At 54.8% G+C, this 11047-nt stretch overlaps 8 protein-coding genes across 8 annotated transcripts; 4 read left to right on the forward strand and 4 right to left on the reverse strand.

Annotated features, from left to right (window-relative positions):
- The first annotated feature begins 260 nt into the window (after positions 1-260).
- On the forward strand, positions 261-1580 carry SAICODRAFT_32244 (aromatic compound dioxygenase). The gene has a single exon (XM_019168160.1). The coding sequence runs from the start codon at positions 451-453 to the stop codon at positions 1432-1434; it is 984 nt and encodes a 327-aa protein (XP_019021063.1). The 5' UTR covers positions 261-450; the 3' UTR covers positions 1435-1580.
- An 88-nt stretch (positions 1581-1668) lies between these two features.
- Positions 1669-4278, reverse strand: SAICODRAFT_189112 (uncharacterized protein). The gene has a single exon (XM_019166031.1). It carries the CDS (start codon positions 4229-4231, stop codon positions 1904-1906), a length of 2328 nt encoding a protein of 775 aa, XP_019021064.1. The 5' UTR covers positions 4232-4278; the 3' UTR covers positions 1669-1903.
- Positions 4279-4325: 47 nt separating this feature from the next.
- Positions 4326-4816, forward strand: SAICODRAFT_32245 (uncharacterized protein). The gene is made up of 2 exons (XM_019168161.1): positions 4326-4367; positions 4438-4816. The coding sequence occupies exons 1-2, from the start codon at positions 4338-4340 to the stop codon at positions 4603-4605; spliced, it is 198 nt and encodes a 65-aa protein (XP_019021065.1). The 5' UTR covers positions 4326-4337; the 3' UTR covers positions 4606-4816.
- Positions 4817-4944: 128 nt separating this feature from the next.
- Positions 4945-5693, reverse strand: SAICODRAFT_98143 (nuclear transport factor 2; the record flags this gene model as incomplete). The annotated part of the gene is made up of 3 exons (XM_019172146.1): positions 5477-5693; positions 5349-5413; positions 4945-5229 (listed from the first exon to the last, which is right to left on the reverse strand). Exons 1-3 carry the CDS (start codon positions 5499-5501, stop codon positions 4945-4947), a joined length of 375 nt encoding a protein of 124 aa, XP_019021066.1. The 5' UTR covers positions 5502-5693.
- Positions 5694-5846: 153 nt separating this feature from the next.
- Positions 5847-6401, forward strand: SAICODRAFT_62576 (Golgi apparatus membrane protein TVP18; the record flags this gene model as incomplete). Its single annotated transcript, XM_019169923.1, has 2 exons — positions 5847-5905; positions 5993-6401. 2 exons carry the CDS (start codon positions 5847-5849, stop codon positions 6399-6401), a joined length of 468 nt encoding a protein of 155 aa, XP_019021067.1.
- Positions 6402-6643: 242 nt separating this feature from the next.
- SAICODRAFT_10480 (uncharacterized protein) lies at positions 6644-7147 on the reverse strand (the record flags this gene model as incomplete). The annotated part of the gene is made up of 1 exon (XM_019165253.1): positions 6644-7147. The coding sequence occupies one exon, from the start codon at positions 7145-7147 to the stop codon at positions 6644-6646; it is 504 nt and encodes a 167-aa protein (XP_019021068.1).
- Positions 7148-7536: 389 nt separating this feature from the next.
- On the forward strand, positions 7537-8937 carry SAICODRAFT_45897 (CoA-transferase family III; the record flags this gene model as incomplete). The annotated part of the gene is made up of 1 exon (XM_019168830.1): positions 7537-8937. A coding segment is annotated over one exon (1401 nt), but the record flags the coding sequence as incomplete, so codon positions are not given.
- Positions 8938-9224: 287 nt separating this feature from the next.
- SAICODRAFT_37625 (Formate/nitrite transporter) lies at positions 9225-10720 on the reverse strand (the record flags this gene model as incomplete). Its single annotated transcript, XM_019168571.1, has 2 exons — positions 9225-10090; positions 10708-10720. 2 exons carry the CDS (start codon positions 10718-10720, stop codon positions 9225-9227), a joined length of 879 nt encoding a protein of 292 aa, XP_019021070.1.
- Between the last annotated feature and the right edge of the window lie 327 nt (positions 10721-11047).

Raw genomic sequence — 11047 nt, forward strand, 5'->3', positions numbered from 1 at the left:
GTCGTCGAGGAGGATAAAATCGAAAGGATCTATACGCCTACTAGGTGCTGTCGTAGGTAACAACGGCAATGAGGGACAGGTTGCTGCTCAAAACGCGAGCGGACAGCGCCTGCGATTCTATCTCACGGGTTATCACTTCAATCACCTGACATGAATGGAAGGAGAATTCTGTCAAAGTTGCTCAGCTACATTTCCCGATCGAATGTGGGGCAGTGCTGGCCAACTACCGAGATGAACGGCAGGCTGCAGGCGGGGTACCGGTAACAAGCTTCTCCGCACAGGATATCTGAAGAGCACGGATATCGGACGGACAACGGATGCCGCGGATCAGGGGGAATTACTCAGCAGCCAGGGAACTTTATTCATCTCGCCCCTCATTCACAGCCCCTTCAGGTTCATAAGGACCCTTCTCCCTCCTACATCCTACGGTCAAATCGGTAAACACTGCCAATGCCTAACACCGAGATGCCCCACGACAACACCGACGCTTCCTTTGCCGCATTCACTGCTGGTGTACTCTCTTCAATTGGACCCGACACGCCTCCTCGCGCCCGCGAGATCCTTACATCGCTCATCAGGCACCTCCATGCCGTATGCCTCGAGACACGCCTCACCCACTCCGAATGGATGATGGCCTGCGATTTCGTGAACCGTACAGGGCAGATGTCAGACGAGAAACGCAATGAAGCGATTTTGGTCTGTGATGTGTTGGGAGTTGAGAGTTTGGTCGATGCACTGGCGGATGAGGCACCGCCTTCTCACTCCTCCTCTTCCACCAACGGTGAGAAGAAGAGCACACTCTCCGCCATCCTCGGCCCATTTTACCGCGAGAATTCGCCAAAGTACAAGAACGGTGCTTCGATCATCTTACCGGACTGGCTCCAATCCCTCGACCCACAAACCATCTCCTCCCTCGAAACAGCACGAATCAGCGGGCGCGTCCTGGATACCTCCAATAATCCAATCTGCAACACCACTCTTGAAGTTTGGCTTACAGCTCCAAACGGACTCTACGAGAACCAAGACCCCACACAGCCGGACATGAACCTCCGCGGGACCTTCACGACCGGTCAGGATGGCACATACTCCTTCATCGCACTCAAACCCACGTCCTACCCAATCCCATACGACGGACCCGCAGGCGACCTCTTACAGCTCATGGGCCGCTCCCCATGGCGCCCAGCACATGTTCATCTCAAAGTTGAAGCACCCGGTTTCAAAGGGTTGATTACCCAGATTTTCGATAGGGGGGATAAGTATGTCGAGACGGATTCGGTGTTTGCGGTTAAGAGTGATTTGATTGTGGATTTCTTGCCGGCGAGGGGGGAGACGGATGCGAAAGAGGGAGTGAAGTGGGAGTTGGAGTATGATATTGTGTTGGAGAAGGAGGGGGAGCAGAGTGGGAACGGGACCAGTGAGGCGACGGAGATGTGAGGGTGGATAGGTTATTCTTTTTGATAGTCGGAATGAATAGCAAAGTAGGTATATCTGCACCTGAGGCCTGCGGCCTGCGGCCTGGTGCTTGTTGCTTGTATTGACCATTTCCAAGTTCTTGGGCACGGACCCCATGCCTAGAGCTACACCAAGCAATACTCGGTAACCGTGGCAAACCCGAGAGCTCCAGTGCGGCGACTGAAGAAACAACACCCAATCAGCCCCAGCTCAGTGACTAAGTTCACTGAATCGCTCAAGCATTGACGTAGCAACCAAGGCTCAGGTGAACTTCGGCTGCAACGTATGTTGCTCCCAATGACATGCATCCCAAAGTAGCCCTGAAATGAGTATCCCTTAATGATGAGGTACCCGACGAAATCAATCCTTTTTACCCTGCAATCACAGTGCCATTCCCACAAGACACGGTTAAACTACGACGGATGCATACCGATAGCTACCTAAACCACACCTACTCCCCATCCTCCCTATCCCCAAACATCCCCCCAACCCCACCTCCCGACGGCGCCTTAACCTTCTTCACCCTCGAAATCCCACCAAGCTGCATTTTAACCCCAGCCTTTCCACCTAATCCCAGCTTAATACCACCCGGCTTGAGTCCGCCGAGTGACAACGTCGGTGTCGGTGCTGGCACCGGTACCGGTATTGGTGCAAAAGTGGGTGTAGGTTCGGCGGGTTCGTCGGATATCGACATAGGCTGCCCGTCCACATCGAGCTCTTCGTCGTCATCGACGTCGAGGTCGAGAGGTACTCCATCGATGTCATCGATGTCATCGTCGTCATCAAGATACAACGGCGCACCGTCAATGTCAATATCAGCGGTGTTCATCGGCCCACCATCCACATCGATCGACTCATCGCCATCAACGTTAACGTTGCCAGTAGATGATTGTGTCGGTACAGCGGCGATAGAGTGTGGAACCGACGCCCCACCAACAGTTTTCCACCCTCCCTGCTTCACCTTCACCTCCCCCTCCTTCCCATCCACTCCTTCCGCCACCTCCCGTTCTCCAGCACCGGTAGCGGCTTCCCGTTCTCCTTCCCCAACCTCCCCCCTCAACCACCCCCTGAACCCCCCCAACACCCCCGCCGAAAACATCATCCACCCCTCCCAAACCCCAACCACCCCCAAAACCCTCTCCTCCCACGTCTTCGCCTTAATCCGCCCCCCCTCGAACCCGCGATACACATCTCCCAAATACCCAAACACCCGACCCAGCGACTCCTCGAACGCGGCGCGGTAGCGCCAGGCGTCTTTGATGGGGGTGCTGGAGTTGTGGAGGATGTCACTCACCAAAAACAAGCGAGCCAATAAGACCCCCGGACTCGCTTTAGTGGAACGACACGCCGCACACAGCACCTCCACAACCTCCTCCGCCGCATCAGCTCTCCCTAAACAGTATGCCATAGCAGCAGCGATGGTACCACGACGGGACACATCGAGCCTGCGGACGAGCCATACCAATCTGCGTCTCGCTCTTGGTCCCAAGATTCCCGTGCGGGATGTCGCGATGGTGGCTTGGTCTTGATCGGCTTCGTCTTCGTCTTCGGTGTCGTTTTCGACGAGCGGAGGGGGTGGTCGCCATGGTGTGCCGTTTGCGAAGATTGGTTTTGGTGCATGATCGACAGCTTGGTGGCTCAGCGCGCTCCAAACCTTCCACCGATAGTACCGATGGAGGTCTCCTGCTTCTGAGTGGACGAGTGGTGATACGGGCCATAACCACGCATACTCGATATTCTCCCTCTCGCGGTGCATGAGGAGGGATTCGAACTCGGGTCCGTACTTCAGGACGTTTTCGACGACGGAGTGGATGCGTCGACGGACTTTGATATCACGTGGCTTCTCGACGCGGATTTCTAGTTTGCCTGGGGCTGTGGATGGTCGGTTCGTGGGTGGTGGAGGGACACGGGTGAATGCACCAGCACCACCACCTATCGTTGTTGGCGGTGGCCGGAACTGCAGCGCACTTTCCACCTCCGCTCCCTTGGCGCCGTAGTAGGACTCCTCAGTGTCTTGGGTTGCTGTCGGTGTCGTGGAGAGGGGTTGTGCGAAATACCCTTGTCCAAGATAGTATCCTTCCAAAAGTTTTCGTACTGCACTGATCGCTTTCGCTGTACCGAACTTGAGTTCGGCTTCCATACTCTCCCGAACATTAGTACCGAGGCTGCTCCCTCCCAGTGTAATCTTAACATCCTCCTCGACCTCATTCGCCAAGATCGCGCGAAGCGCCATTTCAGACATATTTGGTGGTAAATTTGCCACGACAAGAACATGCTCTGTAACTACATTGGATCTGGAGTCGGGGGTAGCGGTGCCGGGTGTGTGGCCATGCATATGAGGTGGAATGCGCTTTTGGTGTTTGTCCCGGGTGTCGTGGCCGCGTTTCAGTTCTTCGAGGAAGGTATCCAAGTTCCTCTTCTTTCCTTGAGGGATATTGTCTTGCTGTCCATGTCCAGATAATCGTCCAGCAGCTGCAGCTGGTGCGAAATGCCTCTTTCCTCCCCTCAGTCCCACAGGCGCCTGTCCCACGAACTCTTGCCCCCCTCTTTGATCCCCTTCGAATGATTTCACAAAATCATCATAAACAGCCCTGGCCTCCTCCTCATCCCTCCTCTTTTTCTCCTCTGCCTCTTTCTGTGCTTTCTCGAATGCGGAGAGTTTTGCGGGTGCGCCGTATTGGAAGAGGTTTACTTTGGTGTTGGGGATGACGGGTGCGGGTGGGAGTTGAGGGTTCGTTGAGGTTGAGCTGGGTATCGGAGGTCGTGGAGGGTTGGACATGCTGAACGGTCCAGTTGGGTGCTGTGCGACGTTTGGGTGTCCGACGCCGGCTGCATGACGGGCCGTGTAAATATCCCCGACCAACCCTACACCCGAACAAACAACAATGTCGACATCCAACAACGACGTACAAAGGGTACGTAGTCGAGCTGCCAGCCCTTTCCCTTTCTCCCTCCAGCTGCAGCTGACACCCAGCGTACCCACAGCGAGAACTCAAGACCCTCACAACCCTACGTGCGACACTAGAATCAATCCGCTTGCTTACGGAGGGTGTAGCGAAGGATTTGGGGACGGGAGAGAGGAATTATGAGGCTGTTAGGGAGGTTAACGAGAGGTGGGCCAAGGTTGTTGAGGGTGCGGCAGCTGGGAAGTGAATGGATCTGAATAATGGACTTGCGCTTCAATGGAGACGCCCGCGTTGACCAGCTCGAGCCTTGCCGGCGTCGAAACGAGCATACATACGGCCCGGGCATCTCGAGTTGGAGAACGCCCAACGTGCTGACGTGCCAGAGAATACAGCAATTGCAGCTGGTGGGCATACGACGCCATGGAGAGAGAAGCCTAGAATACGGAACGACGAGGCAGAAAGTAGAACTCGAAAAGTTTGTCATTGTATCAGCAACGCAACGCAACGCATCCCGATTCTCCCCTCCTTCCACTCCCATTATCTCCCTGCTACTACAACATTTATTCTTCTCCCCCACTCTACCACCCTACATATAATTCAACCTAAAAACATCATTGAAAACATAATAGCTACCCCCCTCCGGCACCAAATGGAAGACCTGCGAATACCTCTGCGTCGTCGTCTCATCATCAATCTGCAACTCTCCCGTGACCATGACCAGTACGCCGCCTGAAGAGGGGGAAGATGGTTGAGCGTCACGGGTTGAGATGCGGTGTTTGACCCGGGCGAAGGGGAGGGAGACTAGTTTTTGGACGATGGCTGAGGTGCCTTGGATTTGGGCGCCTTCGAAGGAGAGCATGGAGTGATCGCGCTGGGATCGTTACGTTAGTAACGATTCTTCAAGAGCGTTCATTCCCGACCGAGCAACTGCGACGGCCGTGGCTCGGGGAAGAGGGGGAAGCGGCTCGGAAGGGGAGGAGAAAAACGTACGTAGAGCGCAGTCAATTGCGACCTATCCGTGTCGAAGGTGTTGTAATAAAAGTCAGTGAACTGGACTATCCCAGACACCGACGCGTCAGCAACGGCGCCCCCTCAATTCAATAGAGCAAAGAGCGTACCGGCGAGGGCGTTAAAGTCAGTCATCTTGCAACTCAAAATTGTATGAGACGGTGTTTTTGGTGGAATTCGACGTACGTTGTGTATGGATGCCCCGTTACGCTGGGGGATGCAGGGTGGAGGACGATACCATCGATGACTGAGAAGCTTTAAATGACAAAGAATATGAATTTTCCCAAAAACATTCCACACCTATTGAACCTGCGCCCTCTGGCTTCGACTCACGGCCGCACTGGAGAACCCTGCATCCCCCCGACGTCACGCACGGTACCCGCCTCCGATCTTGCCCAGCCCCCACCAACAACAACCAGTTCAAACAGTTCAACCCATTGATCGGTCATATACTCAGTCAAGATGCCGGATCTTCAAGGAATGCTCGCACGGTCTTACTTCAACAAATTGGGCGAGGAGTTCAAGACGAGGAATTTCAGGTATGGCCCCCTCTCTTGGCGCGTCCACGCTATTGCTGTCAATTGGTGTAGGAAAGAGACAACGTACTGATTCGAGTTGGATCGTAGCATCTACGCACAATGGTTCGGTCTCTTGGACATCATCCTCTGCTTCGCCCTCGGAATCTCCAACCTCTTCCACACAACCCTCGTCATAATCATGTCCGCCCTCGCCCTCCTCTTCGGCTTTCTCCTCATCTTCATCGAAATCCCATTCCTCCTCCGCATCTGTCCCCTGTCCGAGAATTTTACCTCTTTTGTCAGGAGGTTCGGTGATAATAGGATGAGGTGTGTGGTTTATTTGGTGATGGCGGGGGTGGAGTGGGCGAGTCTGGCGTTTCAGGCGACGAGTTTGATTGTTGTTGCGTTGTTTTTGACGGTTACGGGGGCTTGTTATGGGTTTGCGGCGGTGAAGAGGCAGGAGTTTACGAGCAGCAAGATGCTTGGTGGTGGGGGTGTTGCACAGATGATTGTGTAAGCGCGAAAACGACCTCGAACTTCGATTTGGTCTTGAGAATTGGGCTTGCGGGGTGGAGATAATCGTGGTTGTTGGAGGGACGGATGTGTAGAAAGCGGTGGGAGAGCAATGATACCGTATGGACTGATATTCTGTATAATTATTGCCGGGAAAGTTCAATTGATACCTTATTGATTTCATGCCCAGTCCGGAACATATATCGACAAAAATCCCTGAAACTTCCTGATTGCTTGATTCACTCGTCACTTATCCGTAACGGTTACCTCTCCCACACTCCCCTCCGTCTCCCGAATAACCAACCCCTGGGCAACCAACAACGGCGTGGAGTCAAGCCAAACAGTATACTCCTTCATCTTCTTCTCCTCACTTCTCGGATCATCGAATACCATCCTCGCAGCCCACCCAACCGTGACTTCTTCACCAATATGCGGACCCTTGGCGAGTGTATACGTAACCTTCCCTCTAATCATCACCTCTTGCGGGAAGATATGTCCATCGCCCTCTCCGTACCCTGTCACGCCTGGCACCGTATAGATCCCTTCCGCAACATGATGACGTTTCGAGACGGGCGCCCACATCCCCTCCCGCATCTTGGTCAGAGCATCAGTCCCGGTGAATGATTTGAGCCCGAATGTTGCGGTAGCGGTGGGGGTGAAGTAGTTGACGTAGGCGGTGGTTCCGGCGGGGGAGGAGTCGTCGGAGGTTTTGTAGAAGGCGGTTATGAAGGATTCGAGGGGGGAGGCCATTGTGATTTGTCGTAGTAACAAGTATGGAGAGTCCTCGAGGAGGTTAGGGATCAGGTATGAGAGCAAGGGTCTACGTGCACGGATACATTCATCCTTCGATTGCGATTGAGCGGGGGGAGCGGAGATGCGCCGGGTTGTGTCGGCTCTGAGGTCGCGACTTCGGCAGTTGGATGGGGCCAACCCCCACACCCAAATTACCTGTCAGATATGTCCGGGCTCCTCCTCCGTAACTCCCAATCCAACCGCAATTCGCCAGAGCTGTCATCATGGCAGCACCTGCAGACTCCTGCTCCATCACCGCCCGTGCTCGCGAGATCTTCGCCTCGCTCTTCCCTCTCCTTCCTGCCGAGGCTGGACCGTTTGCAGAGTTCGTTACCATCACCACCTCCGACGCGAGAGACGGTGAACCAAGTCATGACTTCCCATACCTACCCTGTCCTTTTCCAGAGACCGAGCTCGCTTCCGCTTTGAAAGCGCTTGAGGCCACGATGTGTCTCCTCATCGCCTCTGACCGCTTCGGATCCGAGAAGGAAAGGAAAGCTATTATCGAAACCGAACGAGCGAGTTTGTTTCTGTTGATGACATACGTCTCCACCGTTGGTCGCCGAAACAAACACCATCCCCAAGTCCGCGAGTTCCTCAAAGACACTGATCTCCACCGCGCACAATCCAACATCTATCGCCGTTTATCCGCGAATATATACCCTACGAAGGATGGTAGGTACTTCCATCTCCATGGATCGTTGTTGTCGGATCCTTCGTTAGGGATGGTGGGGTTACCCCCGTATAAGGAGGAGTTGACGGCGTACGGGGATGTGGTGAAGGTTATCGGGGATGCGGTGAAAAAGTTTACGGCGGCGGAGTTGGAGAAGGGCGCAGAAGAACGGAAGCAGGCCGGTGCGATTTGTTTGACGATGGGGGAGTGGGCGGAGACGGAGCAGGGTCGTATCGCACATTCCTTGCCTCCATATGTCCTCGAACCCGTCCCTGCCGCCTCATCGTCAGGACCTACACCCTGGCCACAAACCGACAGCGATAAGCTTCTGTCAGGCATCAAAGTCCTCGAACTTTGCCGCATCATCGCCGGTCCCACCATCGGCCGAACCCTCGCCTCCTACGGCGCTTCCGTCCTCAAAATCACCTCACCCAATCTCTCCGACGTCCCCTTCTTCCAAGTCGACGGAAACGCCGGGAAGCGCTGCGCCGAGCTCGACCTAAAATCAGCCGAAGGCAGGAAGGTGTTCGAGGAGTTGGTGAAGGAGGCTGATGTCGTTGTCGATGGGTACAGATTGGGGGCGTTGGATAGGCTCGGCTATGGACCGGAGGGGTTGGGGAGGTTGTTGGAGGGGAGGGGGAGGGGGTTCGTTTATGTTAGGGAGAATTGTTATGGACATGTGGGACCTTGGGCTGAGCGTGCCGGATGGCAGCAAATCGCGGACGTCTCAACCGGCGTCGCCATCGCGATGGGGAAAGCACTCGGACTAGAGGGTAACGAACCCGTGGTCCCGCCGTTCCCGATGTCGGACTATGGCACGGGGAGTCTGGGGACGATTGCGGTGTTGCACGGATTATGGAATAGGAAGGTTCATGGAGGGAACTGGGTGGGGAGTACGAGTTTGGCGGCGTATGATACGTTGCTGACGAAACAAGGCGAATACCCACCCGCAGTTTTAGACAAGTTGTTCGACGCGCACAAGGCGTTGGGGTTGGAGTTGGTGTGTACGGATAACGTTGACGTCGTGTCGAAAAAGTCGCTGAAGACGTTGAAAGAGCTCGCGCCGTTTTTGTTTGATGAGGGGTATTTGATTGAGGTTCCGGGTTATGGGTTTGGGACGAAGGAGGCGAGGGCGAGTGGGAGGAGGGATGTGGTTGAGGAGTGTAAGGTTGTGAAGGGTACGGTCGAGTTTGTGGGTGTGGAGACGAATGGGGAGTTTGAGGAGGGCACGAGGGTTAATGGGTGGGATGAGGCAAGGTGGTGGTAAACCAATGCAGCGCATAACTGTGTATGTGTATGAGATGATTATATGATGCTTCTACGTCGTGACTGTCTCTACGACGCGTGTCTTCCTTCCCTGTCCTACTTCTTCGTCGGACCACCCTCACCCGTCCCAGGCTCCTGCTTCCCCTTCCTCCCCCGATGCCACGGCGCCGGCCCCGCAATATAAAGATACCAAACCGGCACCCCCACAAACAAACACCCCCCCACCAAATTCCCAATCGTCACGGGCACAACGCTCTTCCAAATATACTTCCCCACCGGAAACGGCTGTCCACCCTCCCCGACCATCATCGCCAACGGCAACAAAAAGAAATTGGCGACGACGTGTTCGAAGGCGAGAGAGATAAACGCGCCGATGAGGACGTAGATTACGACGAGTTTGGAGATGACGTCTTTAGACATTGAGGCGATGTAGATTGCGAGGCAGACGAGCCAGTTGCAGGAGATTGCTCTTAGGAATATTTGGTGCCAGCCAGGAGCGTTGACTTTGTTTCCGGCGGTGGTGATGAGGAAGTGTTTATATGGATCACCCAGTGCTGTGGCATCGGCGTAGTACACCAATATACCGGCGAAAAAGAGCGAGCCGGCGAGGTTTCCGATAAATGCAATGGTGAGGTTGAGGAGGAGGTCATAGAGGGTTGTGTGGCCTGCGAGGGTTGATACGGTGAATGTTACGCAGTTTCCGGTGAAGAGTTCGGTGCCGGTGATGACGATCACAAACAGTCCCACCGGGAAAACAAGACCCTCCAATAGCCTAACAATACCGGGATTCGTCGCGTTCAAACCAGCTGAGCCGCCGCCGACGGTGATGTAGAGGAGTCCACCGAACGACAAGTATACACCCGCGAGAAAGGCTTTGAGGAAGAGGTGGTCGATGGGTTCTTTGGCTTTTGCGGCGCCGAGGGAGACGAGGAGGTGAGCGGCTTCGGCGGGGGTGTAGGCGTCTACGATGGAGTGTTGGGGGTGGGGCTTGGAGGCGGCGAGGGTTTTGAGGATTTGGAGGGATTCGGGGTCGTGGGGGGAGAGGGTTGTTGGGGTTTGGGCGTGGGAGGAGCTCTGGCGAGGGTGACCATGGAGGGGTGTTGAGTCGTACGCGTGGGGAGCGTAGGTACTCGTTGAGGCGGCTGTGGGAGGAGGGATGGGCATTGTGGTGGTGGGAGCGGGTGGATCCGCTGGGTAGGCAGCAGTATCGTCCGTATGCCAGTACTGTTGCGCCGGAGCTGGAATGCTGCTCATCTTGATATACGGAAGCTTCCTCGTTGGACGCCGACAAAGATCAATGAAGGGTAACCCTGAGACTTTTCATCTTCAACGCGAATTTCGAATTTTCGCTGGAGGAGAGCGGAGGTGCTCGGCCGTGCGTCATCCTGCGTCATCGCTCGAAACTTGGCCGTGATTGCCGATTCAGCCTGTGCCAGTGAGGACGGCAACTGTAGCGAGTGTCACCCTAACCCTAAGTTTATGCCCATGTGTCAGGCATTGATCCGACAACAAAGAAGTGCCACCCCCATGCTGGAGCTTGTATGCGGTGTAACCATAATGGTGATGCCTGCCAGGTTGCGAAGGAAGGGCATGGTGTGTCCGATATTATTCCGGATTGGTTGGTGAACTTCTCCGCTTCCGATCTTGTGCTAATATTGCTGGACAGGGACAATCCCATTTATTGAAAGTACATCGCTCCTCCGACCGCCAGGGCTCCGACCAACAACAAGGCTCCGACCACCCGCCAGACCGCTGGTACCAAGGGTTAGGGTGGTCGGAGCCTTGTTGTTGGTCGGAGTTAGGGTTAGGGTTAGGGTTAGGGTTAGGGTTAGGGTTAGGGTTAGGGTTAGGGTTAGGGTTAGGGTTAGGGTTAGGGTTAGGGTTAGGGTTAGGGTTAGGGTTAGGGTTAGGGTTAGGGT

The sequence above is a fragment of the Saitoella complicata genome, assembly GCF_001661265.1.
Source record: "Saitoella complicata NRRL Y-17804 unplaced genomic scaffold SAICOscaffold_30, whole genome shotgun sequence".
NCBI lineage: Eukaryota > Fungi > Ascomycota > Saitoellomycetes > Saitoellales > Saitoellaceae > Saitoella > Saitoella complicata.